This window comes from Marmota monax, unplaced genomic scaffold (genome assembly GCF_021218885.2).
Source record: "Marmota monax isolate L192 unplaced genomic scaffold, Marmota_monax_Labrador192_F-V1.1 WCK01_AAM20220418_F8-fsc00051, whole genome shotgun sequence".
NCBI classification, from domain to species: Eukaryota; Metazoa; Chordata; class Mammalia; order Rodentia; family Sciuridae; genus Marmota; species Marmota monax.
Genome location: NW_026695202.1, coordinates 12,052,892 through 12,078,517, shown reverse-complemented (window position 1 = coordinate 12,078,517; position 25,626 = coordinate 12,052,892). Strand labels below are relative to the sequence as shown.

The 25,626-nt window shown below is 36.7% G+C and overlaps 1 protein-coding gene across 1 annotated transcript in view; it reads left to right on the top strand.

The window, feature by feature from the left end:
* Mrtfa (myocardin related transcription factor A) overlaps window positions 1–25,626 on the top strand; it is a 177,859-nt gene that overhangs the window by 24,396 nt on the left and 127,837 nt on the right. The window contains exons 3-4 of the mRNA XM_046429264.2: window positions 16,474–16,553; window positions 16,828–16,889. Coding sequence (XP_046285220.1) covers window positions 16,535–16,553; window positions 16,828–16,889 — 81 coding nt within the window. The 5' untranslated portion in view covers window positions 16,474–16,534. The remainder of the gene's footprint in view (window positions 1–16,473; window positions 16,554–16,827; window positions 16,890–25,626) is intronic.

Sequence of the window (25,626 nt, the reverse complement as noted above, 5' to 3'; positions counted from 1 at the left end):
TTATTGCATTTTTTTCTCAACCAGTACTTTTTTTAAAAAATATTTTTTAGTTGTCGATGGACTTTTATTTTCACTTCTTTGTATGTGGTTCTGAGAATCGAACCCAGTGCCTCACGCATGCTAGGCAAGTGCACTACCGCTGAGCCACAACCCCAACCCCACAACCCGTACTTTTAAAAGCACTGGTTATCATTCTGTACTGATACTTGTTACTTCCCTGAATTTGGTTAGGCTGCCCTGCATTCTTGGAATAACTTTTTTCTTCCCATTACCCAAATTGTTCTTGGTCATTTTTAAGTTAGCATGAGGCTAAATTTTAGAAATTAACTCTCCTGGTAGCTCAGTGGTGAAGTATTTACCTAGCATGTGCAAGGTCCTGGGCTCAATCCCCAGCACCATAATACACATGCATGCACAAATGAATAAAAGAAAAAAAAAGAAAGAAAATAACTCATAAAAGAAATGAATCGGGCTGGGGATGTGGCTCAAGCGGTAGCGCGCTTGCCTGGCATGCGTGCGGCCCGGGTTCGATCCTCAGCACCACATAAAACAAAGATGTTGTGTCCGCCGAAAACTAAAAATAAATAAATAAATATTAAAAAAAAAAAAAAAAAAAGAAATGAATCATCCATCCACAAATACATTTTCATACTCATCTTTCTTTATGGTACCCCCATATAATTTCTCTCTCTTTTTTTTAACTTCTTTTATTTCTCCCCCCCCCCAGACTTTTTCTTCCTGTTAATACCTGGAGCATCATTAGGGTAGTAGCTGCATCTAGTAGGTCTTATTTTTTTCTTCCATATAGCTAATATCTGTACTAACCAGGTTTAATAAATAAAACCAAGAAGGTGAATAGTACATCTTAGTGGGAAGCTGAATAATATGTGATCAGAGTCCATGATGGATAAAAAGTATGGTGCTTTGGGTAATGGGACCTAGAGCTTTCTCCCCCACCTTTACTTGGCTAAAAAGGAAGCCAAGAAGATTAAGAGCTGCTTCTATCTGATAATTGCCCAGAAATTTAAGAGGAGACAGTTCCCATGACAGCAATCTGAGTCTGGTAAGAAAGCTTAATGAACTGCCTTTAACTGTGTAGTAGTCACTTTGTCTCTGTGCTGACACATCAGAGGATTGAACTGTGAGAAGTTTAACAAGAATATGGGAACAAAAAAAGAAATGGGTATTGGAATTGTGTATGTGTGTAATTTAGATAGTTTATTTTAGTTTGGAAAGATCTCTTTGTCCTCATGACAGATTTCTCTGGTTAGAACTGTTTCTACTTATGCCCAAACCAGAATTAAATCATAAGAAAGAGGGGCTGGGGTTGTGACTCAGTGGTAGAGTGCTTGCCTAGCAAATACGAGGCACTAGGTTTGATCCTCAGCACCACATAAAAACAAACAAACAAACAAATAAATAAATAAATAAAGGTATTGTGTCCAACTATAACTAAAAAAATTATTCAAAAAAGAACTTTAAAAAAACATGATAAAGAGGACTCAAGTTTAGGACTTTCAGAATGTACTGTTTCAAATACCTGTTATCCTTGATGGGTTCCAAATCTTGTTTAATAATTTTTGCTATGAAAAATACGTTCATTTTATATTCCCACCAACAGTGCACACGAACTCCAGTTTCTTTATATCTTTACTAATACTTGTTATTTATTTTGATAAAAACCTTCCTAATTAGTGTGAGGTAATAGTCTTTTATATTTTTAGTGTTCTCATATATGATTAGCACAAGTATTGTGTCTGTAGTTACTACATCATTGCATTTTTTTCACAACACTTTTCAGGCACCTGAAGTGCTTATGTTTTTACCAGTTATCAGAAAGTCCATTAAGACAGGGACCTTATCCATCCTCATTTCTAATGTTCCTAGAGTCCAGACAAAACCTGACACATTATACTTGGTTAGCAAGGAACGAGTCAGTGAATGAGATACATAGTGTAGTGATTAAGACCAAAGACTTGGGCATTGAACAGACTCGTTTTATTTATTTATTTATTTATTTAGCTATACTCTCAGCCCTGATCTGTAATCTTTTTTTTTTTAATATTTTATTTACATTTTAGTTTTCGGCAGACACAACCTCTTTGTTTGTATGTGGTGCTGAGGATTGAACCCGGGCCGCACACATGCCAGGCGAGCGCGCTACCGCTTGAGCCACATCCCCAGCCCCAACAGACTCGTTTGTAAATGGATTTGATAATGCCTCCTTCATAGGGTTGTGGTGGCATTAAATAAGTTCACATATGTAAAATCAGAGTATAATACCTGGCAAATTATCATTTTCCTATATGTGGCAGCTGTTATTACTAGATAGGGATTGGGGCATCAGGATACTTGCAGTGTGAAAATCCTATGTCATTAATAAGCCATGCAGGGGCTGGAGTTGTGGCTCAGTGGTAGAGCACTTGCCTAACATGTGTGAGGCACCAGGTTCAATTCTCAGCACCACATATAAATAAATTAAATAAAGGTCCACTGACAACAAAAAAAAAATAAAAAAAAAAAAATAAGCCATGCAATATTGTAATATTGAACAAGTTGTTAACCTCTCTGGGTCTGAGTTATTTCTTCTGTCAAATTATAGCATTAAGTTAGATAGAGCTCTTCTATTTGATCCTTAGAATTATTACTGTATTCACTCTAGCAGTTAATTCTATCTCAGCTTTAATTGTAGGAGATTGTTAATTTCAGAAGCTTAATCTCAGAAACATGTGAATGATAGATTGGTTTGAAAGGTGATTTTAAAGAAAAGTTTTGTTTTATTTTTCGGTCATACAGGAGATTGAATTCAGAGATGCTCTACCATTAAGCCCCAGCCCCCCCCCCCCCTTTTAATATTTATTTTTTAGTTTTCAGTGGACACAACATCTTTATTTTACATTTATGTGGTGCTGAGGATCAAACCCAGTGCCACGCACATGCCAGGCGAGCGTGCTACCGCTTGAGCCACATCCCCAGCCCCAAACCCCAGCTCTTTTTAACAATTTTTAAATAGGATCACAGGATCTCACTAAATTACTAAGGCTGGCCCTCCAACTTGTGATTCTTCTCCCTCAACCTTCCAAGTAGCTGGAATTATAGGTGTGTGCCACTGCGTTCAGCTTCAACTATTTCAGTAGTTTTTTGTTTTTTGGTGGTACTGGAGATTGAACCCAGAGACACTTTACCACTGAGCTACATCCTCAACCTTTTTTTTTTTTTTTTTTTTTGAGGGGGTATACCAGGTATTGAATTCCGGGGCACTCCACTACTCAACCACACCCCCAGCCCTATTTTGTATTTTGTTTAGAGACAGGGTTTCACTGAATTGCTTAGTGCCTTGGTTTTACAGAGGCTGGCTGGCTTTGAACTCGTGACCCTTCTGACTCAGCCTCCCCAGCCGCTGGGATTATAGGTATGCCCCAGTGCCAGCTCTATTTTTTTTTTTTAACTTTTAGTTATTGATGGACCTTTATTTTATTTATTTGTATGTGGTGCTGAGAGTTGAACCCAATGCCTCACACATGCTAAGCAAGCGCTCTACCACTGAACAACAATCCCAGCCCCTCTTTTTTGTTTTTTAACGAGACAGTGTCTTGCTAAGTTGCTGAAGCTGGCCTTGAACTTTTTCTGTTTCAAGTTAATTAATTTATTTTAGTTAGGTATATGTGACAGCAGAATGCATTTTGATTCATTGTACACAATTGTAGCACAATTTTTCATTTTCCTAGTTGTACTGATGCAGTCATACACATATTGTAATGATATGGCCTTGAACTTTTGATCCTCCTGCCTCAGTCTCCTAGTAGTTTAAAATTTAAAATGAAAATATCTTTTCCTGTTAGGCCCAGTGGGTGGTAATGGCACAGGTTTGTAATCCCAGCAGCTCAGAAGGCTCAAATGTTCAAAGCAAGCCTTGGAAATTTAACTAGACCCTGTCTCAAGTTTAAAAAAGAGATGTAGCTCTGTGGTAGAGCACTCTTAAGGGGTTCAATTTCCAAAACTATTGAGAGAGAGAGAGAGAGAGAGAGAGAGAGAGAGGGGGGGAGGGGGAGGGGGAGGGGGAGAGGGAAGAAAAAAGAACTAGTTGAAGAAAAATTTGCCCTGGTGTGGAGTGTCTAGTAATGATTTAATATGCCAGGTTGTGTTTGACTGCTCAGTGATCATGGCATAGAAATAGAGGAATGCAGATTTTAATGCAAATCATGGTGATGGCTTGGTGGATTTTGGTTGGTTGGTGGTTTGGTTGGTTGTGGGATTGAGCCTAGGACTTTGTGCATGTAGGGCAAGCGCTATGCCACTCATCTGCAACCCCATGTCTCTCAGTGTGGTGGGTTTGGTCAAGTGTTGTTGGGCTCATCTATTGGGGCGATTTGCTTTAAAGATACCTTTCTGTTTATTTGCTGTGCTGCTGATCGATGGAGGAAATAAATAAATCCTACAGCAGATTTCTCGCTTCTGAGATGTGTTCATGTTGTTCTTAGCAAATGTGGCACCTGATTTGCAAACAGTCTGACTATATTTGAGGAAAAAGTATTTTCTAATTTGTCCAACTAAGTGGGGAGTTTGGTTCTACACAGAATCTCTGCAATTTAGATCTTTGTTTAAACATTTGTTTAATGGGAAGAGTATGAGCTTTGGAAGCCACTTAGTAGTGACCTTGAAATAGGTAAATTCTTTTGGGCTTTCAGGTCTTCATCAAGACAGTGGGGGAGGTACTTACTTTGTAGAGATGCTGTCAATATTAAGTGAAACATAATTCAACGGGTGTTGGTTTTCGTCTCCTGCTATGGTTTGAATGTTGTTTGTCCCCCAGGGGTTCATGTGCTAAAGTCTTGGTTCCCAATGTGGCAATGTGGAGAGGTGGTGGAACCTTTAAGAGATAGGTTCTCATGAAGGGTGATCAGGCCATTGGGGCACTGCCCTTCCAAAGGGTTAATGTAGTTCTCATGGTACCCTAGTTAGCTCATGGAAGAGTGGGCTGCTACAAAGTAAGACCTCTTCTGCATGTGGCTGTTGCCCTTCCCATTTTTCTATGTTGTGATGAAGCTGGGGGCCCTCATCAGAGGTGGAACAGATAGGCTTCCCAATCTTAAAGTCTTAAAAAAAATAAATAAATAAAAATTTTTAAAAAAATTATATATATATATATATATATATATATATGGTTGATGGACCTTTATTTTATTTATATACAGTGCTAAGAATCCAACCTGGTGCCCCACACATGCTAGGCAAGTGCTCTACCACTGAGTCATAATCCCAGACCCCAGTTTTAAGACTTTTGCCTCCAAACTGTGAGCTAAATAAGCCTCTTTTCTTATCCAGCTTCAGATATTTTGTTATATCAAGAGAAAGTGGACTGGTATATTGTCTTTCTTCGCATGCTGTTTTGAAATAATTTGGGTAAAATCTCTTTGAGCATAACTAATTTATGCTTAGTCTTTTTATTAAGATGGTTTAGCCACATGTTCCAGAGATTGACAATGGAATTTATTTTCCTTTCCTTTTCATTTGCAAGTGCTATTAGAAATGATTTTTGTTCATATTTTGGAATGAGGAAATTAAAAAAAATACAGCATTAAATAAGTTGCTTTAGGCAGCTTTCTGAGATCTGGGAAATTTGGACAGGAAAATTAGAATTGCTTTCATAGTTCCACCTGGAACATAGTTGGCAGTAGCAAGAAAGGTTATGCAATTGCATTCCTTATCAGATGTTCTGTAAAGTTATTGTCTCCTAAGACACTCAACGTTCCCTTCTCCCTTCCTCTCAGTCATGTCTAGGAGATGAACAAATGAACATTAATCTGACTTTGGCAATTGAAGAATGAGAAGAATGCTAATCCCCAGGCATGTGGGCTTGTTTCAGTTTCCCAGAGACCTTCTCAGAGGTCATGACCCATTGGTTTTAGCATTTAAAAACAAAACAAAACAAACACCCCCCCCTCCAACAAAAACCAAAACAAAAAAACAAAAAATGTAGAGGAAGCCAGGGCCAAATCTGGATATTTATAAGATTTTAGGTTGGTAATGGAATGCAGAGATGATTTTTACTGTTATTTCTATTTTACTTATCTAAAATGCTTTTTGGCAAAAATTACTCTTTTTCAATACATTCTCTACAGAATAGTAGCAGTGATGTTAAAAGCATAAACAAAAATCACATAATTTCTCTGCTTGAAGTCCTCACCTCCAGTGGTTTTTCCTTTGCTCTTAGAATAGCATTCAGATCCTCCACATGACCTACAAGGCACATGCATGCAGTGTCTTTCCTAATCTCACCACCTCATGTGGCATACTTCTCTTTTTCTTTAAGTTTGCTCTCACTCTGGTCTTCAGTTTTTTCAACTTTCCTAAAAAGTAGGCACTTTCTGCCCACAAAATTCCTTCTTTTTTTCCTTTATAACTTGGAGACATTTGTAATCAGTTGTCTGCTTGATGATTTGCTTATTTGTTCTTGTCTTCCTGTGCTTTTATATTATAAGCCCCATGAGATACATACCATGTTTTATTCTTTTTGTGTAGCATATACTGGCACATGGTAATAGGTATTTAAATATTTGTTTAATGAATGATAGTTTGTTAATTACTGCTATAAAGAAAAATGGATACTGTAGTTCATAAAGGAACAGACTTTACTTGCTGATCTGATAATCTGTAAAGTGATAAAGGTCAGTGTAGGTCACAAAAAAATGGTTTGTTTTGGGGGTTGAATTTTTTAGAATTTAACTTTGATAATAGCTCCTCTGGGAAGCCTTTCCTGATTGATCATGGTTGGATTCATTCTCCCCTTATTCTGTGATGCCATGTGCTTGCTTCATTCATGATAACATAATGCCTATTTGATTCCTTAGTGCCCAGGTTGGCACCTGGCACATGGCAGTTGTGCTCAAAAATATTTGTTCATTAAGGAATAGTTATTAGAATTGAGGTATATCTTAAAAAACAACTTTTATTTTGGTAGATTATGAAGTTCATCAGTCCCAAGAATCACTTTATTTGTCTGTTACAAGTTTACCAGATCATTGGTAAAATTAATTTTAAATCTTAACTATGGAAGAATTAAACACACATAAAAATAAAGAGAATAATGTAATGAACCACTACCCAGGACATATCATCCAACTTCAGCAATTTTCAATACATAGCTAATCTCATTTAACTTTATTCCTCTCTTCCTCTTCACTATTTTAAAACAAATCCCCTCTCTTCCTCTTCACTATTTTAAAACAAATCCCAGACATTATACCACTTCATCCATAAATACTTTGGAAAACATAATCAATTTAAAATCTAGTTAACTTTTGGAAAAACTTGATACAAAAATTCCATTTGTCTCCTCAAATCTAAGTATACATTGCCAGCTGGTGAATTTCCATGTGCTAAGTTACTCCCAAGGCTTGACTCACTATTTGAAAGCATATAGTCTGTTGTAATTGCTTAAATAGCAGCAGTTTGCTAGAATATGTTGTTTGTTAAGTATATTTTTATTGGGTGGAGAGAGGGTACCAATAAGTAAAAATTTGTGAGCCAAAGGTAAGTTTTTCCCTTTAGATATGTATAAAGACAAATGATACTTTTGGCACTATTTGTGATAGACCTTTAAGGTTTGTCTGAAAAATTACAATGAAATGGTTCGTGGATTAATTGGGTAAAATTCCTGTAGTTCTTTGTAGGTGAATTCTTGAGAATCACAATTAGCAAGGGCAGGGGCAAAGAAAAGCAACTCCTAAGTCTGGGGAGGTAGAGAGTTTAGAACTTGGACCAGAGGAAAAGTCACATGGCATTGGTGGTGGTTATGGTTCGTTTTATTCTGGAAGTTAAAGTTATAACCTAGATTTGTAAAAGTCTAGACTATAAATGAAATTTCCTTTAAGAAGGGAAGTAAAGGTACTATTTTCTTTCAGCAGATATTTTTAAGGATTAAGTATTATTTTACAAAATTTACAGATTAGCCCTGAGTGAATTGTTAGGGTTAGAACAGTGCTTCATTGTGTGATTCTAGGTTTTTTGTTTGTTTGTTTGTTGTTTTTCTGTGTGAAGAAATGAAAGGGGACAGAAATGATCATAATCACCTTTAACTTTTTTTTTTTTTAAAAGGAGAACAAGACTCTGGTTCTATTTTTTTTTTTTTTTGGATATGGAGAATTGAACTCAGGAACTTCACCATTGAGCTACATCCCCAGCCCTTTTTATTTTTTATTGAGACAGGGATTCGCTAAGTTGCTGAGGCTGGCTTTGAACTTGTGATCCTTCTGCCTCAGCTTCCTGAGTCCTGGAAGTACAGGCATGCATTACCATGCCTGATTCTAAGAGACCACTGAAGCTTTGCTTTCTCCTTATCTTGAGTTAATACACGAGTCTTCTGCTCATAAGATTGATAGGAGACAGTGGTTGTGGTGATCTCAAGTCCTGACAGTTTATTTTGAAAATCCACTTTTATTCCCTCTTCTCTGCTTCGGTAACTCTTAGTTAATTCCTCTGTTACCTTACTTAGCACACAGTGCCTCCACTAGGAATTTTGTCATATTAATTGTGTACCCCTAGCATCTAGCAGATGGCCACTTGGAAAATATTTGTTGACACATGATAATCCTTTTCCAACATTGAGATTTTGTTATTTCTCCAGTGGTCTTGACCTGGAATGTAGTAATAGTGGTACTCTTGTGTGGTTTCCTCTTTGTATTGTTCCTCTTCCTAGACCTAACTCTGTTTGTTCTCAGGCTCTTGATCATTCTCTTCTTGGGTGACATTCCAGGGAACAGAGGAGAGAAAAATTCATGTTTAGAACAGACGAGTATGTCAGACCAAAGTTGATCATTGTGAGGATCACTAGAACGCTCCAGTTACTATCTAGTAGAATATAATGTTGGTATCAGATGCCAGGAGCTTATTTGGTTGTATTATTCTTCCTCATTACTGAGATTTTACCACCTGCCTTATGACTATGGGGAATGGATTGGATTTAAGTCTTTTTTTTTCTTTTTCTAATGGTACTGGGGATTGAATCCAGGGGTGCTGTTACCATTGAGCCATATCCTGACCCTTTTTTCCTTCTGTTTTTGATACTGGGATTTGAACCCTAAGGTGTTTTACCACTGAACCACAACCCCATCCCTTTTTATTTTTTATTTTTATTTTGAGATAAGTTCTAATTTGCTAATTTGCTGAGGCTGGCCTTGAATTTGTGACCCTCCTGTCTCAGCTTCTTAAGTTGCTAAGATTACAGTCTCAGCTTCTTAAGTTGTTAAGATTACAGGCATATACCACTGTGCCTGGCTCCCCAGCCCTTTTAATTTTTGGCTGGCCTGGAACTTGGGGACTTTCTGTATTAGTCTCCTGAGTAGCTGGGATCACAGGTGTGTACCACTGTACACGGAGTGTTTTTAAGTCTTGAGCTTCCAGCTTTAATGGATAGGATCAATCATTTGGAATTAATCAGTATCAAATTATGTGATGAGTATTTCTTTTGTTATATATCATAGTTACTGAAACTAATTTGTTATAAGCTATAATATGGCCAGTTTAAATCTATGGTTTATCATTTTTTAAAAGCTAGTAAAGTGGGCCTGGTAGCATAGCTCAGTGGTAGAGTGCCTGCCCAGCATGTATCCAGCATGGGGTCTATCCTCAATACTGCAAAAAAACTAAACATAAGATTTAAGTGTTAAAAAAATATATCATTGACTTGACCTTATTTCTGTATACCTGTTGGGAAAGTTGGAAAGCCCATTGGATCCAACTCAACATACATGAAACCAAAAGTAAATAAAGTCAGTAACAGTAGTCCCCTTTATCAGTAAGGAATACGTGTCAAGACTTCTAGTAGTTGCCTGAAATTGTAGCTAGTTACTGAACCTTATATGCACTATTTTTTCCTGTGCATACTATAATAAATTTGATTTGCAAGTTAGGCACAGTAAGAGATTAACTAATAATATAACTAATAAAAAATAGAACAATTAGAATAATATAATAAAATTATGAACATTGTTGGGTTACTTGAATACAAGCATTGTGATACCACTGGTAGGTGATCTGATGACGGAAATGAGTAACGGGCAGGTAGTGTATAAGTGGATATCCTGGGATGATTCATGTTCCAGGAAGAACAGAGCAGGATGGCTTGGGATTTTATCACATTACTCAGAACAACATATAATTTAAAATTTATGACTTATTTCTGGAGTTTTCTCCACTTAATATTTTCAGACTGTGAGTGATAGCAGGTAACTGAAACCTCAGAAAGTGAGACTCTGAGGAGACTACAGTGTTCATTTTTTTCTTCTTCTTCTTCTTTTTTTTTTTTTTTGTGCTATCAGTAGCTTTCACTATCTTATTGGAAAGTGTCTTTGCTCTTTTGAGTTGCTCTGGTATGTGTTCAAAGCCAGCCTTAGCAACTTAGCGAGGCCCTAAGCAACTCAGTGAGACCCTGTCTCTAATAAAATATAAAAAAAGGGCTGGGGATGTGGATCAGGAGTTAAGCACCCCTGAGTTCAATCTCTGGTAATTAACTAACAAACAAACAAACAACCCCCCCCCCCCAAATTGGATTGTTTATCTTTCTCTGTACCCTATATCCTATCTGTCAGGAAGAAAAACTGCACCTTCTTTCAAACTATTCCCAGATTAACCACTTCTCACTGTCTCTGTTGCTACCACTCTGTCTAATCCACTGTCTTCTCTTGCCTGGGCCATTATAGCACTTCCTAACCAATCTCCTACCTTCTACCCTTTTCTTTATTCTCAACATGGCAGCTTCAGTCACTCCTTTTATATCTAAGTCAGATCAAGTCCCTCTCTGTTCAAAAATCCACATTAGAGGCTCCCATTCTACTTGACTAAAAGTCTTATGTTTCTTAGTCTTCTGTTAACCTCTTTGACCTCAGCAAGTACATCCTCCTTACTCACTCTGCTGCAGCCTTTCTAGCTTTCTTTGCTGTTCCTTGAAAATAACAGTTCTGCTTCTGCCTTATGACTTTTGTATTGGCTGTTACTCCTGTCTAGAATGGTTTTCTCCCAGATACCTACATGGTAAATCTCTCATCTCTGGTCACTCTGTATCAGTATCACTTTCTCAATGAGTTGTACCCTGATCATCTTATTTAAAATGATAGCTTCTTTGTCCCCAACACTTCTGATTCCCTTTATTCTGACTTACTTTTTATTTTTTCTAAAAAATTTATTTTATTTTAAGTTTCACATAGTTTATTAAGAGGAAAGCAAAGTGTTGATAAGGAGAAGAAATTGTACATTGCCAATGGAAATGTGAAATGGTGCAACTGCTGTGGAAAACAGTTTTATGGTTCTTCAAAAAGTTAAAACGGAATTACAGAATTACCATATGATCCTGCAATTTTACAGGAAGGTATATAAACCCAAAATAATTGAAAGCAGAGACTGATAACTTCTACAGGTGTTCACAGTGTTCACATGTTGTTACTCACAGTAACCAAGAGATGGAAGCACCCCAGATATCCATGAGACAAACGAATGGATAAACAAAATGGGTATATATGTGATAGAATATTATTCAGCCTTGAAAAAGAATGAAGCTGTGATACATGCTACAACACGCATGAACCTTGTAATATTTGAGTGAAATAAGCCAGACACAAAAGGATAAATATGGTACCATTTCACTTACATGAAGTATTTAGGATAGGCAGATTCTTAGAGATAGACAGTAGAAGACATGTTACAAGGGGCTAAAGAGGGTGAGGACATGAATGTGGCACACTGAAGGAAGCCTGTTCTGCAGCTCTCAGACTCCACTGCTGTCAGGCAGCAACCAGTCAAGTCATTCTGTTCCCTCTCCTGCAGCCAGGCTTGTCAGCATAGGAAATTGATGATAGCAAGAAAGTTAAATTACAAGAAACTCGAAAGTTGTTTCTGGGAAGGCACAGTGGGTAACTAGGAAGGAAAGAGACATACTTTTCAGTATATACTTTATGGTACTGTCTGATTTTTTTGAAAAAAAGTTATGTATTACCTGTTTTAAAACTAAAATACTTTATCATGGGGAAAATAAAGGAAAATTAAAATGCTTATTTTATTCTGCTTAAAAAACAGAACTTGCTGGGGCATGGTGGTGCATGCCTGTAGTCCCAGTGACTTGGGAGGCTGAGGTAGGAGGACTGCAAATTCAAAGATAGCCTCACATACTTAGCAGAACCCTCGGCAACTTAGTGAGATCCTGTCTTCAAATAAAAAATAAGAAGGGTTAGTGGTAAATTGCCTCTGGGTTCAATCCCTAGTATAAAACAAAAATAAAAGCAAAAACAGGACTCTGTATTTATAAGACCAAATACAAAGGTGTTTAAGTCTGTTAAGGTATACAGAATTCCCCTCTTTCTTAGAATACCAGTTGACAAATTGCTCCTTCCCTTGTGATTGCAATTGTAGTAGAGGTTTTGCTGTTTGCTGTGGTTTTCTTTTCACATATAACCACTTTAATATAACTTTACATATAACCACTTAACATATAACCACTTAACAGGTTAGGAAAATTACATGAAATAATAGATGTTCAAACACCTGAATTGTGAGTGGGTTTTACTTTGTAGTTTCTTTATTTTTTGGGGGGGCAGTACTAAGGATTAAACTCAAAGGGGTTTTACTATTGTTCTATTTCCTTTTTAATTTTTATTTTGAGACACGAGGGTTCCCTATGACCTCAAACTTGCCATCCTTCTGCCTCAGCCTCCTGAGTTGCTGGGGTTACATATGTGTGCCATTGGGCCTGACTCCCTTTGAAGTTTCTTAAAGCAGGAGCTGTATCTGTATGTGTGGCATTAACAGCCATCCCTCAGTATCAGTATCTGAGGGATTAGTGTCCCCGTCAGTACCAAAATCTGCGGTTGCTCCAGACCTTTATGTAAAATGGCACAGTATTTGCCAATTCTGGATATCTCACACCTCTTAATAATCTGGTTCCACACACTTCCTCCTGTATATCTTGTCATCTCTAGATTTCTCACAATACCAGAAGCAATGTAAATGCATCTAATACTGTGTCATTTAGGGAATAATAAGAAGAAAGCCTGTACATTAGTACAGACATGATTTTTAAAAAATTATTAACTTAAATATATATTTTTAGGATCTTGGGTTTTGAATCCTAAACCTGGTGCATGCTAAGCCCTTTTAGAATTTTTTTTTTTCTTTTGCCTTCTGGGGATTGAATCCTGCTGAGCTACATCACCAGATCTTTTTATTTATTTCCTTTTATTTTGAGGCAGGGTCTCACTAAATGGCTGAGGCTGCCCTTGAACTTGAGATCCTCCTGCTTTAACTCCAAGTAGCTCAGATTACAGGAGTGTGCTACTGTACCTGGCTAGAATATTATTTTTTATTTTTTAGTAGTAGTTGGACACAATACCTTTATTTTATTTATTTATTTGTATGTGGTGCTGAGGATAGAATCCAGGGCCGCACAAGTTCAAGGTGAGCGCTCTACTGCTGAGCCACATCCCCAGCCCCGTAGCTAGAATATTTTTGATCAGTGGTTGAAACTGTAGTTGTGGAATTGTGGATATGGAGGGCTGACTAATCTGTGTCTGAGTGTTTATACACAGTGAAATGAGTGCCTTCCTTGGCTTGTTATGGGAGGCTGGAAGATGAAAGGCAAATCTGGAGCTTTTGTAGAATTTTAAATCATTCTTTTGAGTATAAGGTTTGAGATTTTCGTTTTTTATTTTGTAAAATATTGTGTACCTACTGAGCACATTAGGTTGAATGCTGCTGTTGGGTTGACAGCAGGCTACAAAGGTCTTCCTCCTTTTCTTCATAGTATCTATGGTATTGCTTCCATTTATTTCCCCTTGTCCCAATTTTTCTGTTAATCACATAACTAGCTAGTCCATGCCATGCTACCTCACACTACTCCAGTACTGGGTGTTGAACCCAGGAGATACACTGAGCTGTATCTCCAGCCCTTGTTTTTTTTTTTTTTTTTTAACTTTAAAAGAGGTTCTCATTAAGTTGCTCAGGCTGGCCTCAAACTTGTGATGCTCCTGCCTCTGCCTCCTGCGTAGCTGGGATTATAGGTGTGTACCCAACTAAATGACTGAACTCTTAATAATCTGGTTCCCTAGATGAAAATGAAGTTTCTGTGGTTCTAGTTGTAAAAGTTTAGTTATTCCAGGTTTTATTGTCATTTACTTAAGCTGATAAAAGATTAAAAGAACTTTGCTTACATTAACTGTTCATATAAAAATAGAATTCATTTCAATATAAAGTGAGTTAGACTTGAATTCTAAAGGGGCTTAGTCAGTGGATGACTAAAATAGCCTTTATATAAGATGGTCTCATGTAGAAGTCAGTTTCAAAATACATTCCCTGACAACTTTGAACTAAAATTTAGGATCTCATCTTGAGATTAATGTAAGAAATCTGTCATTAGTTTGTGTCTTATTTTTGTTCACATATTTTTTAGAAGTAACATCACTATTTAGGAGCTGACTTTTTCCGTTATAGCTTCCAGTGAAAAACTGTTGCTTTAGTCTTCTCCCCTGAGTTTCTTTTCCTGAGAATAACAGATTGAGCTCATACCTTTGCACAAGATCTGGAGAGTATTTTAAGCTTGGCATGTTCAAACCTGGCAGACTTGATTAATATGTGGACAGACTAGCACGTTAGAACATTTTTTAAGTTCCAAGCCACAAATTGGATTCTAAATGAACATGAGCATATATAAAATTAATACCTAAGCCTTGAGTAGCATAGACATTCAAAATGACTCTTACCCTGAGTGGCTGACTTTCAGTGAGGCTATTGCTGGCCCTATGCTTTTCTTACTCTGCTTTAAGCAATGCCCGGAGCAGAGCAGGGAGAGATTTACTCTTTTGGCACTCTGCTACCCTCTGCTTTCTGCTGGGGAAAAGACTGCTATTTTACTTTTTAAATTCCTACCATATGGAAAGTTTCTGAAAATAAACTTTGAATTTGTTATTGAACTTCTAAATTTGTAACCTCCAGTATCTGTGACTAAAGCCAATGTAAATACCTGTTGATATTCTGCATACAAAGCTGTGGCCCTATTTTAGTGAGAAAGGCACAGTATCTGATTTATCTCTTAAATGAATTTATCCTCAGTTTATATCTCAGTTGTCATGGATGAAGATGAGTTTTGATTTTAAGCAAAAACTAGTCAGTTGGACTGGGGTTGTGGCTCAGTGGAAGAGTGCTTGCCAAGTGTTTGTGAGGCACTGAGTTCAGTTCTCAGCACCACATAAAATAAAGATTCATCGACAAATAAAAAATATTTAAAACAACAACAACAACAAAACTAGTCGATGGTTTTATCAACTATTTTAACTTTTTGTACATGGATCGATATAATTATATAGCGGATGTATTTATAAAAATATAGAAGTACAAAAATATAGAAGTACATTATAGGTTTTTTACAAACTTAAATGTACTAAAGGAAAAACAATTCTGTTATTTATTTTGTAAATTTGGGTTATTTGGATCTTCAATCAACAAATACATGATAGGCACCTATTATATGCCAGGCACTGCTAGGTCTTGGGGGATACGGAGTTGTTTAAATGATGATTCCTATTCAGACAAGCAAGAGAAGAAAAAAAAAAATGTGGGGACAATAAACTGTTTTACCTGCTGTTATAGAGAAATGGAGTGGACCATGGAGGAAAAGCAAGTAGATTAACTCTGGAGAAGTGGAGAAGGTTTTTAAAAAAATGTTTTGGTTGGGTATGAAAAAATAGTCAAAATTATTTACAATAATAACTATATTTTACTGTTTGCCTGTTGTATGCCAGGATTAGTTAATGTTACCCACCAGGGAAAAGGGAGGAAGAACATTCCAGGCAGTCGGAGAAACAGTAGCACTATCAAGGATTCTGTGTCCTAGAAGGAAGTGTGATGTGCTAGTGGGGAGGTGGAGGGGAGACCAGTGGCCAGAACAAATTCTAGTGACTTGGGTGGGATCTGATTATGACTTCGAAAAAAGGACTTTACATGTGGATATACCACTGGATGTCTCTTTGGGTTTGTTTTAATAGCACAAAGAGGCTGTAACAGGGCATTCCATTTCTTGAACCATTTCTTGTCATTTAGCCTTATCTGCCCAGCTGACTTCTTACCTTCTAATGGGCAGATACCGAATCCTCTTTAGTGCCTGGGCAGGGACTCAGTGCACAGGAGTGGATGCATGTGGAACACTTATAGATATAAACCACTGAGATATCAGAACTGTAAGGTTAAGATGGCGTATATTTATTTAAAAGGCATTTTTTTTTTAGCACCAATAAAAGTCAGTTGTCATTTAGATGTGAAAGGAGTTAATAAGAATACCTATCTCACTGGGTTGTACGGATTTAATTAATAAATTTAAGCACTTAGATTTACAAGTGTTTTTGTTTTTATTTGTTTTTGGTACCAGAGATTGGTACCAAAAGGGGACCACTAAGCTACAACCCCAGCACCTTTTTACTTTTTATTTTGCGACAGGTTCTCTCCAAGTTGCTGTGGTTGGCCTGAACTTTTGATACTCCTGCTTTAACCTCCTGAGATGCTTGGATTAATTACTGGTGTGTGCCACCATGCCCGGCTAATTTATGCAGTAAGAATAGTATATAAACATATAGTAAGAGGTCAATTAGTATTGCCTGTTGTGTGGACTTTTTGCCAGAGACAGAGTTCAACTACTGTTGGGTATATAGATGATAGAAAGGAAATAAGAAAAAAGCCTTTAACCTTTGAAACCCAACATCCTTTTGGAATTGGAGGAACTGATTATATTACATGAATTGGAAGAACTGCTTATATTGCATGAACTTTTTATTTTTTATTTTATTTTTTTAGTGATTGAAAAGTATGGTTGGCGTGGAATTGTATTTCATCTGTCTGTGAGGATTGTGAGCAAGGTAGGTCCCAGGCTTATTTACTCTTCCCTGCTTCCCTTTCTTTTTCTTTTCTTTCTTTTTAATTTTTTTTTCAAGTTGTAGATGGACACAATACCTTTATTTTATTTATTTATTTATTTTTTATGCAGTGCTGAGGATCGAACCCAGTCCCTCACATATGCTAGGCAAGCGCTCTACCACTGAACCACAATCCTAGCTCCTTGCCTGCCTCCCTTTCTAATATGTTTTCTCAGTATTTTCAGTTATACTAACCCGCAGTAGATCAGATTTGAGTATTGTATAGGGAAACATTATCTTTTGCAGTCTCATTTACCATGGTCCAATGATAATCTGTCACCATGGTTTATGTAATGTTATGGACTGTATCTAATATCTTGTTAGAATGTATTGAATCCTGAGAAAAAACCAATCGAAGTTTCATGGTTATGGAATTGAACTGCTAACGCATACACATACACCAACCTCTGATTTAAACCTTAAGGGCAGAAGTTCTTGTATTGGAGCCATTTCGTAAAACCAATTTGAGTTAATGGGTAGTGAGTGACAGGCTAGCTTATTCTGGTCACGTTAAAATTCAGTAGCGTGCGTGAATGGTAAACTAAGTGCAACAAAGGGCTTGACAATAGCCAGGTCCTCAGTGGCAACATTAAATTTTGTCAATGATGACAGGATCTGTTCATCTGTAACTGCTAGAGTTTGATTTGATACAGCATGCTTGTTTTCCTATCTTAATCTCTGAGACCCGAACAAAAATATAACACATATGATTTTGGTGCATATATTTTATCTTCTGTCAGATGCCCGCAAAAAGAGATGTAGATGGCAGCTTCACACAATCCTACGAACCTGTTTTCTATCTGAACATATCTTGTCAAAGAAAGAGCTAGTACTAGTTCATGTAGTTCTTGTTTTCTGTCACTTTCTGTTACCTTAAGTATGTTGAGATCCCCTTACTCATTGATGTGGAAGACTTTGATCACTCAGGGTGAACTTGACAGCTGAAACAACTTCACAGTTCCCCAGCCAGGAATTCTGCTAACTTACACATGGGGTTCTTGGGTTCATCAGTCTTTGGACTTTTTTTGTTGTAAGTACACTGAGAATAGCATAAATTTTTGAGACTGGCTTTCTCTCACTCATAAATAGGAACCTTTGATATATTGTTACAGAGAAAAATAGTTGAGCCACTTCTAGCAAAACCAGCATGATCTTGGAATTGAAACTGCTGCCTAAGAAGGGAGAAAGAAAGAGTATTAAAGTTTAACTTCTGCAAATGAATCTGATTTGAAAATGCTTATGAAAATGATCTGGGTGGTCAGTCAGGAAATCATCATCTTACCGTTCTGCTTTTTTTTTTTTTTTTTTAAATATTTAGTTGTAGTTGGACACAATACCTTATTTCACTTATTTATTTTTTTTATGTGGTGCTGAGGATAGAACCCAGGGTCTTGCACGTGTGAGACAAGCATTCTACTGCTGTGCCACAACCCCAGTCCCTGCTTTTTTTTTTTTTTTTAACATTTATTTTTTTAGTTGTAGGTGGACACCATATCTTTATTTTATTTTTATGTGGTGCTGAGGATCGAACCCAGTGCCTCACACTTTGTTAGGCAAGCGCTCTACCTCTGAGCCACAACCCCAGCCCCTGTTCTGCTTTTTTTATTGGGGTGATAATAATCAGAAACTATTTCATGGAATTACTAAAAAAATTAATGGAAAGGAGGGGCTGGGGTTGTGGCTCAGTGGTAGAGTGCTTGCCTAGCATGTGTGAGGCACTGGGTTCGATTCTTGGCACTCCATATAAAGAAAATAAAGGTATATTGACAACTAAAGGAAAAAATATATATGAGTTAATGGAAAGGAAAGAAAGAAATTAGCATTCACTGAATGCCAATTAAGGATTAGGCATGGTACTGTAAACTTTCCATATGTTTTTTATTGAAATATTTGAAGTTCATCAATAGATAACACAAATTTTCAGGTCAAAGTAGATATTATTATGAAAATCAGTCTTTTGAACTGTTTTGACCTTTATTGAGCTATTTAGAGGAAATGGAATTATATCTTGTTTCATGTCATTGTCTCTGTAAAACATTGTTTTATGGAGAAGAAAATATCTGCATGAGTTAAAGAGTTCTTTTGGTTGTTGTTGTTTTTGCTTTCATCTTCTGGGCTTGCTACTTATTTAGCCAAAGGCAGGGAGAAGACTAGCAGGTCTGAAATTAGAGACACCTGTGCTGTTTTGGGAAGTTGAGACTCTTGACCCAGGGTTTGCTAAAATTGGTGCACAGGAGGTCAGAACAGGTTAATATTTTCATAGATTAACACAAATGTGAATTGGGGTTGTTTATGGGTGTAGTTTTACTTGATCTGTTTTTGTATCTGCAAATGGAGTAAATAAAGTACTGGTGTTTTGGGAAACTTCTGCAAAAGTCCCTGAACCAATGCAAATTAATCTTCTCCAAAATACCCCTAAATTCCCCATTTGTCTATTGCAACTGGCTGAGGGTATTGACTATTGTCATCATGTTTGTAAAGAAATTAGCACACAGTTTTTTAAAAACAATTGTAAATTTGATTTTCTTCTGTTAAATTTTCTCCTGAAAATTTTCTCTCATTGGAGGTACCATTTCAGTGTCCTTCAGTCCATAGGTACTAATTGTAGACTCAGAATAGTTAAGTTCTCTCCTGGATGATATGATATTAAGTTGAAATGTTCCTTCTCCTTATTCTATAGTTAGGGTTTCCAAATTTTCCCCCTACTATTAAAATGGTGAACTTTCATTGTGGTCAGAGCAAGTTGTATAGAGACACATTGCTTTCCTTTCTGGGGCTAAAATGGACACATTAATACTTTTTAATCTATGAAATTTCTCATTGTTTTTTCCTGTCTTTTGAATGAATTACTGTATTTTTCTTCTTGGCTACTTCCCTTTTATGATTTAGTCAGAGAAATCTTAATGCAAATTTTCTTTCTTGCTTTGGGGAATAAATGACACTTAAAAACTCAACTTTATTGAGATACAACTTACATAGTACAAAATTCACTTGTTCGAAGTATACATATCATGTTTTTTTAAAATTTTTTTCTTTTTAGTTATATGGACATAATACCTTTATTTTATTTGTTTTTATTTTTATGTAGTGCTGGGGATTGAACCCAGTGCCTCATGCATGCTAGACAAGCGCTCTACCACTGAGCCACAACCTCGGCCCCTGTATCACTGGTTTTTAGTAAATTAATGGAATTATGCAACCCCACTCCAGTGTTAGATTTCCAGCACCCCAAACAGATATTTTCTGCCTTTTAACTTCCTTTCAAGTTATTCACAAATTTCATTAAATTTGTTATCAAATTTAATTTCCTTCTGAGTTTTCTGCCATTGTATCTCACAGCATGATCATCACAGATTTTATGCCAAATTCTTGTGCAAAAAAAGTGGGGTGCGACGATTACATGATGCTTTAAAAAATTTTTTTTCTCACTAAAGAGTCTCTTTTCGCAGCTGTTCAGCAAATATGATCACCTTGAGCTTGAAGCCTGAGGAATAATTTCTATATATTTATGTATAAGCATAATCAGAAAAAAAATGCTTTGTTTGTCAGTGTTTTGCTGGCAGACCAACAGCTATGGTGGGAAGATGAGAGTCTCATGTGGGCTCCTTACCGCATTGGCTGGGTTGACTGATGATATGGGTGGTACTGTGGCACTCTCAACACCTGCGCAGAAGTAGAACCAGTACGCGTGCTTGTAGAGCTCTGGGTCAGCGGTGCAGGGCATAAGTGGACAAATGCACACCCACATGCCACTGGGGAGTATGTTGCTGTCCTGTTCACCTTTTAAGTGAAGTGAGGGACAGATATTGACTGTGTGGTGATTATTCCATGAAACGTTATAAACCAGTTATTGGACTGAAAAAACAGGGTGTGACAATTAAGCCAGGAAATAATTGTCTTCCTATTATGTGTCTTCTTTGCCCCTCTTATTTGCATATTAGTTTCTTATTGCTTATCAGACATAACACTCTTATCATTTTTATTCCATTTTCTCACCAGTTTTTACAAAGTAGAACTTTTCTTGAAAAGATAGGATTTAACTTTTATTCAGTTATTTTTTCCTTGGAAAACATTCCATATACTTCAGACCCCTTCTAAAAGGTTTTTATGTCAACTTCATTTTCAATTAATTAATTAAGTCATTATTATTATTATTATTATTATTATTATTATGTTTTTTGCAGTGCTGGGGATCCAGCCCAGGTCTTCACATACGCCTGGTGAGTGCTCTACCACTGAGCTATATCCCTAGTCTGTGTATTTATTTATTTATTTTATTACTATTATTATTTTTAATATTTTTGGTTAATGGACACAGTAACTTTATTTTGCTTATTTTTTTTATGGGGTGCTGAGGATCAAAGCCAGTGTCTCATTCGTGTGAGGCAAGTGTGTGCAAGGCAAGTGCTCTACCACTGAGCCACAACACCAGCCCAATATTTATTTTTATAGGAAATAGTTTATTTGATTACTTTTCTTTGTGCATACAGACCAGGTATTTGTAGATTTGGAAAATTCTGCTCTTTGCATCAGTATTTAGTTGCTCAGTAAGTAAGGTAATGAATACTGTACATCTGAGCTTTTATCTTTTATTATTATAATTGTTCTGTTTTAATGTTATTGTTAATCTCTTACTATGCCTAATTTATACATTAAATTTTAACATAGGTATATATGTAAGGGAAAAAACTTAGGGTATATAGGGTTCAATACTATTTAAGATTTCAGGAATCCACTGGGGATAATAATAAAAGGTAATAAAAGACAAGTTCTTTCCTGTTTAAAAATAATTTCCTTCAATGTTCTTTGCCTCTACCCCAAGCACTAGAGATTGAACCCAGGGACACTCTAGTACTTATATACATCCCCAGCCCTATATACTTTTTATTTTGAGACAGGGACTTGCTAAGTTCCTGAGCCTGGCTGCAGACTGAATCCTTCTGCCTCTGTCTCTCAGGTGGCTGGGATCACCAGCCTGGGCCACTGCATACTGGCTGCTAGTCGTCTTATGTGTGTCTTGGAACAATAGCTCTTAACAAGGTGCCTGTGATTATGTGGACTTGAACCCTGGCTCAATAGTTATTAACTTCTCTAAACCTCTGTATTCTGTATAACTGGAGGAAAAATAAACTTGTTGCAAGAATTAAATAGGCATTTGGCGCTATTTCTGGTCACAGATAGTGAGGGATATATTTATTTATTTATTTTTAATATAATTTTGTTTATTTTTATGTAGTGCTGAGGATCGAACCCAGTTCCTCACACCTGAGAGGCAAGCGCTCCACCACTGAGCTACAACCCCAGCCCTATCTTTATTTTTCTTAATCTGATATAACTTGTCACATAATACTTGGTGACTTTTCACCTTAAATCTGTGCTCTGAATATGTGTACATACACATGGAAATGCATGTGTAGACTTTGCTCAGGTAATGAGATACTTCTTCTGTAATTATCTCTGTCCCATCTCTTTCCCATCTTTCCTTCATGATACTTGGGGTAAAGGTAGATTCACTTTTAAAAAAAATTTTTTTTTAGTTATTGATGGACCTTTATTTATTTATATGCTCTGCTGAGTATTGAACCCAGTGCCTCTCACATGCTAGGCAAGCACTCTACCACTGAGCTATGACCCCAGGCCCTAGATTCACTTTTAATTTAGTATGCTTGTAGAATCCATATGTTAGCCATTTTTCCCCTTAAATATCTGTGTTTGCCGCATACCATTTTGAAAATAACACACAGGAAATGCCGACTGCTCAGACGATGGCAAATCATACTGCTTCAGACTGCATTATTTGAATGGATACCTTGGGAATGCATGAAGGCATTGATGGCTGCCTTACATCTCTGCCCTGAGTTCATTATATGGCCTTCAGTTGATCTAAGGAGATTATCAATTAATTTTTCAGTGGTTCTCAATGGGAAAGGTACCATGTCTGTAGAAAGTATTTGGAAAAGTATTGGGGGCGTGTTTGGTTGGTAAGTGGTCAGGGACCAGGGATGATTGTCCAAGTGGTATTGCCCACATAAAATGCTAAGAATATTGCTGTTCAGAAATTGAACTAAATGGACTTCATAGATTGGTAATGTTTTATTTTATTATATTTATTTTAAAAAGTTGTTGCTTAAAGAAGGAGGATTTTTTTTAAAGAGAGAATTTTTAATATTTATTTTTTAGTTTTCGACGGACACAACATCTTTGTTTATATGTGGTGCTGAGGATCGAACCCGGGCCGCACGCATGCCAGGCGAGCGCCCTACCGCTTGAGCCACATCCCCAGCACAAGAAGGAGGATTTTTGAAAGAATCTTTCAGAGCTGTAATATATAATCTCTGAATTCTTCAAGGAGAATTAGTCCATATTTTCCCATTTGAGGGAGGTATTTTCCTGAAGATTCTGAAGGGATTGGCCATTATGAATGTTTTTTGGTGGTATTTAATTCCTAACATTAGGAGTAGTTGAATGGTTAAAATGGTTTGGTGATTTAAAAAATAGGCATGTATGGGCTGGATTGTGGCTCAGCAGTAGAGTGCTTGCCTAGCACGTGTGAGGCACTGGGTTCGATCCTTAGCATCACATAAAAATAAGTAAAGATATTAAAAAAAAAAAAGAAATTGGCATGTATTCCTTCAGTAATCTGTGTATCTTCATAGTTGATGGAAATAACATAATTTTTGCCTGGCATTCCAGTGATACCTGAATATTGCTTGCATTGTTCTCTCTCTTTCCCTTCTTTTAAGGGCAAATAATGTATTTGTTTGGCAGATTGATAAGATTTTTATTAGATATGTAATTAAACTTGTTGTAGCTTGTTTCACTTGAACCTAATGTAGGACTTTGACACAAATTTTAGGTACTCTTAGGTTTCGACTACCACTTTTATTAATATTAATATTTAGGGCAGTGTTTCTGAAACATTTTTGTCTGTGACTCAGAGTTCAAGATACATTTTATAGCTGGGCATGGTGGCACATGCCTATAATCCCAGCAATTTGGGAAACTCAGTTGGGAGAATTGCAAGTTTGAGACCAGCTTTGGCAATTTAGTGAGACCCTCACCAACGTAGTGAGAGCCTGTTTCAAAATAAAAAAGGACTTGGGATGTATTCTGTGGTACAATCCCTACTACCCCCATATATATATATATTTTAGATTTAGACCCAATATATCATAAGTATATAGATACCTGAAAAAAAAGTTTTATGAAATAATATCTTTTTATATATGGTACATTCTGATCATTTCTATTTTTTTAAAAAATTAATTTTTTAGTTGTAGGTGGACACACAATCTTTATTTATTTTTATATGGTGCTGAGGATTGAACCCAGTGCCTCATGTGTGCTAGGTGAGCATGCTACCACCGAGTCACAACCCCAGCCCTGATCATTTCTATTTTATTTCATTAATTAATTACAAAATGTAGACCTTGGCCAAAATGTGAACAGTATATTATGAATGCAGCTAAAAAAATTTATTGCTTTAGAATATATGTTCATGAGCTTCTAATGCAAGCTTTACAATATATCCCAAGCCTGTTTCTGACATCTGCCCCACTAATGTTTCTGAATAGTGCACTTCATCTCCTCTTGGATGTATCCTGCAGCTTCCTGGATATACTCCCTGCTTCCTCATGTGCTGCCCTCACCCACTCTCTTTTCCTTTCAGCTGTCTGCTTGATGCTTTTAAAATATTACTCTGGTCGTAACATAACCAATGCCAATAACCTTTTCTTTTTAATTTTTTTCTTCTAGTAAAATATGCATAAGATTTACCATTTTAATAATTTTTAAGTTCACTAGTACTAAACACATTCATAATACTGTGTAGCCGTCACTACCATTCATCTGCATAACTCTTTTTCATCTTCTAAAACTAAACTCTGTACCTCTAAACAATAATTGCTCGTTTCTTTTTCTTTTTTCTTTTTTTGGGTGTGCTGGGGGATTGAATCCAGGATTTTGTGCATGCAAGACAAGTACTCTACCAACTGAGCTATATCCCCAGCCCCCAACTCCTCATTTCTTGTGCATTGCCTGGCTTGTTTTATTGATCCACATTTTCCTTCAGATTGGCAGGAGCAGCTCTGGGTTTGTTGTTGTAATTCACTTATTTATTTTTATTTAAGTGGATGTGTGGAGAGATTGTGTGGAGCACTTTAAAAGCCAAGATTATGCTGAAACAAACAGCCTAATTTCTTTTTTTCTTTACAACAGTATGATACTATTGAAAGGCTGAGTTGGGAGACCCATGGCTTGGGTTCTTTTCCTGACTTTTCCACTAATTCATTTGGTGACCTTGGGCAGATTGCTTATAACCTTTCTAAGCTTTAGTTTCTTCATCATCTGAAGCCATTGGATACTTTAGATTTTTTTAAGACCCCCAAATCCAGAAATTCCATCATCTTTGGACAAAGTTTTAAGGCAATAGAAGAGTCTGTTTCTCTCTTCATCCTTCCTTTCTCCAATCTCCTATAATCTGAATGATTACAAGAAAAATAAATTTAAATCGGTCACACTTGATTATTGTGATGGAGTGATTCCAGAATTGTGATTATAAAATAATGTAGACATATAAAGTGCTATGTAAATGCCAAATATTATGTGTACCTCTATGAGGGGTGAAAATGTAGATAAGCAGTTTCTTCCAGTGCACTTTCTGTGACCCGCTATGGGGTCA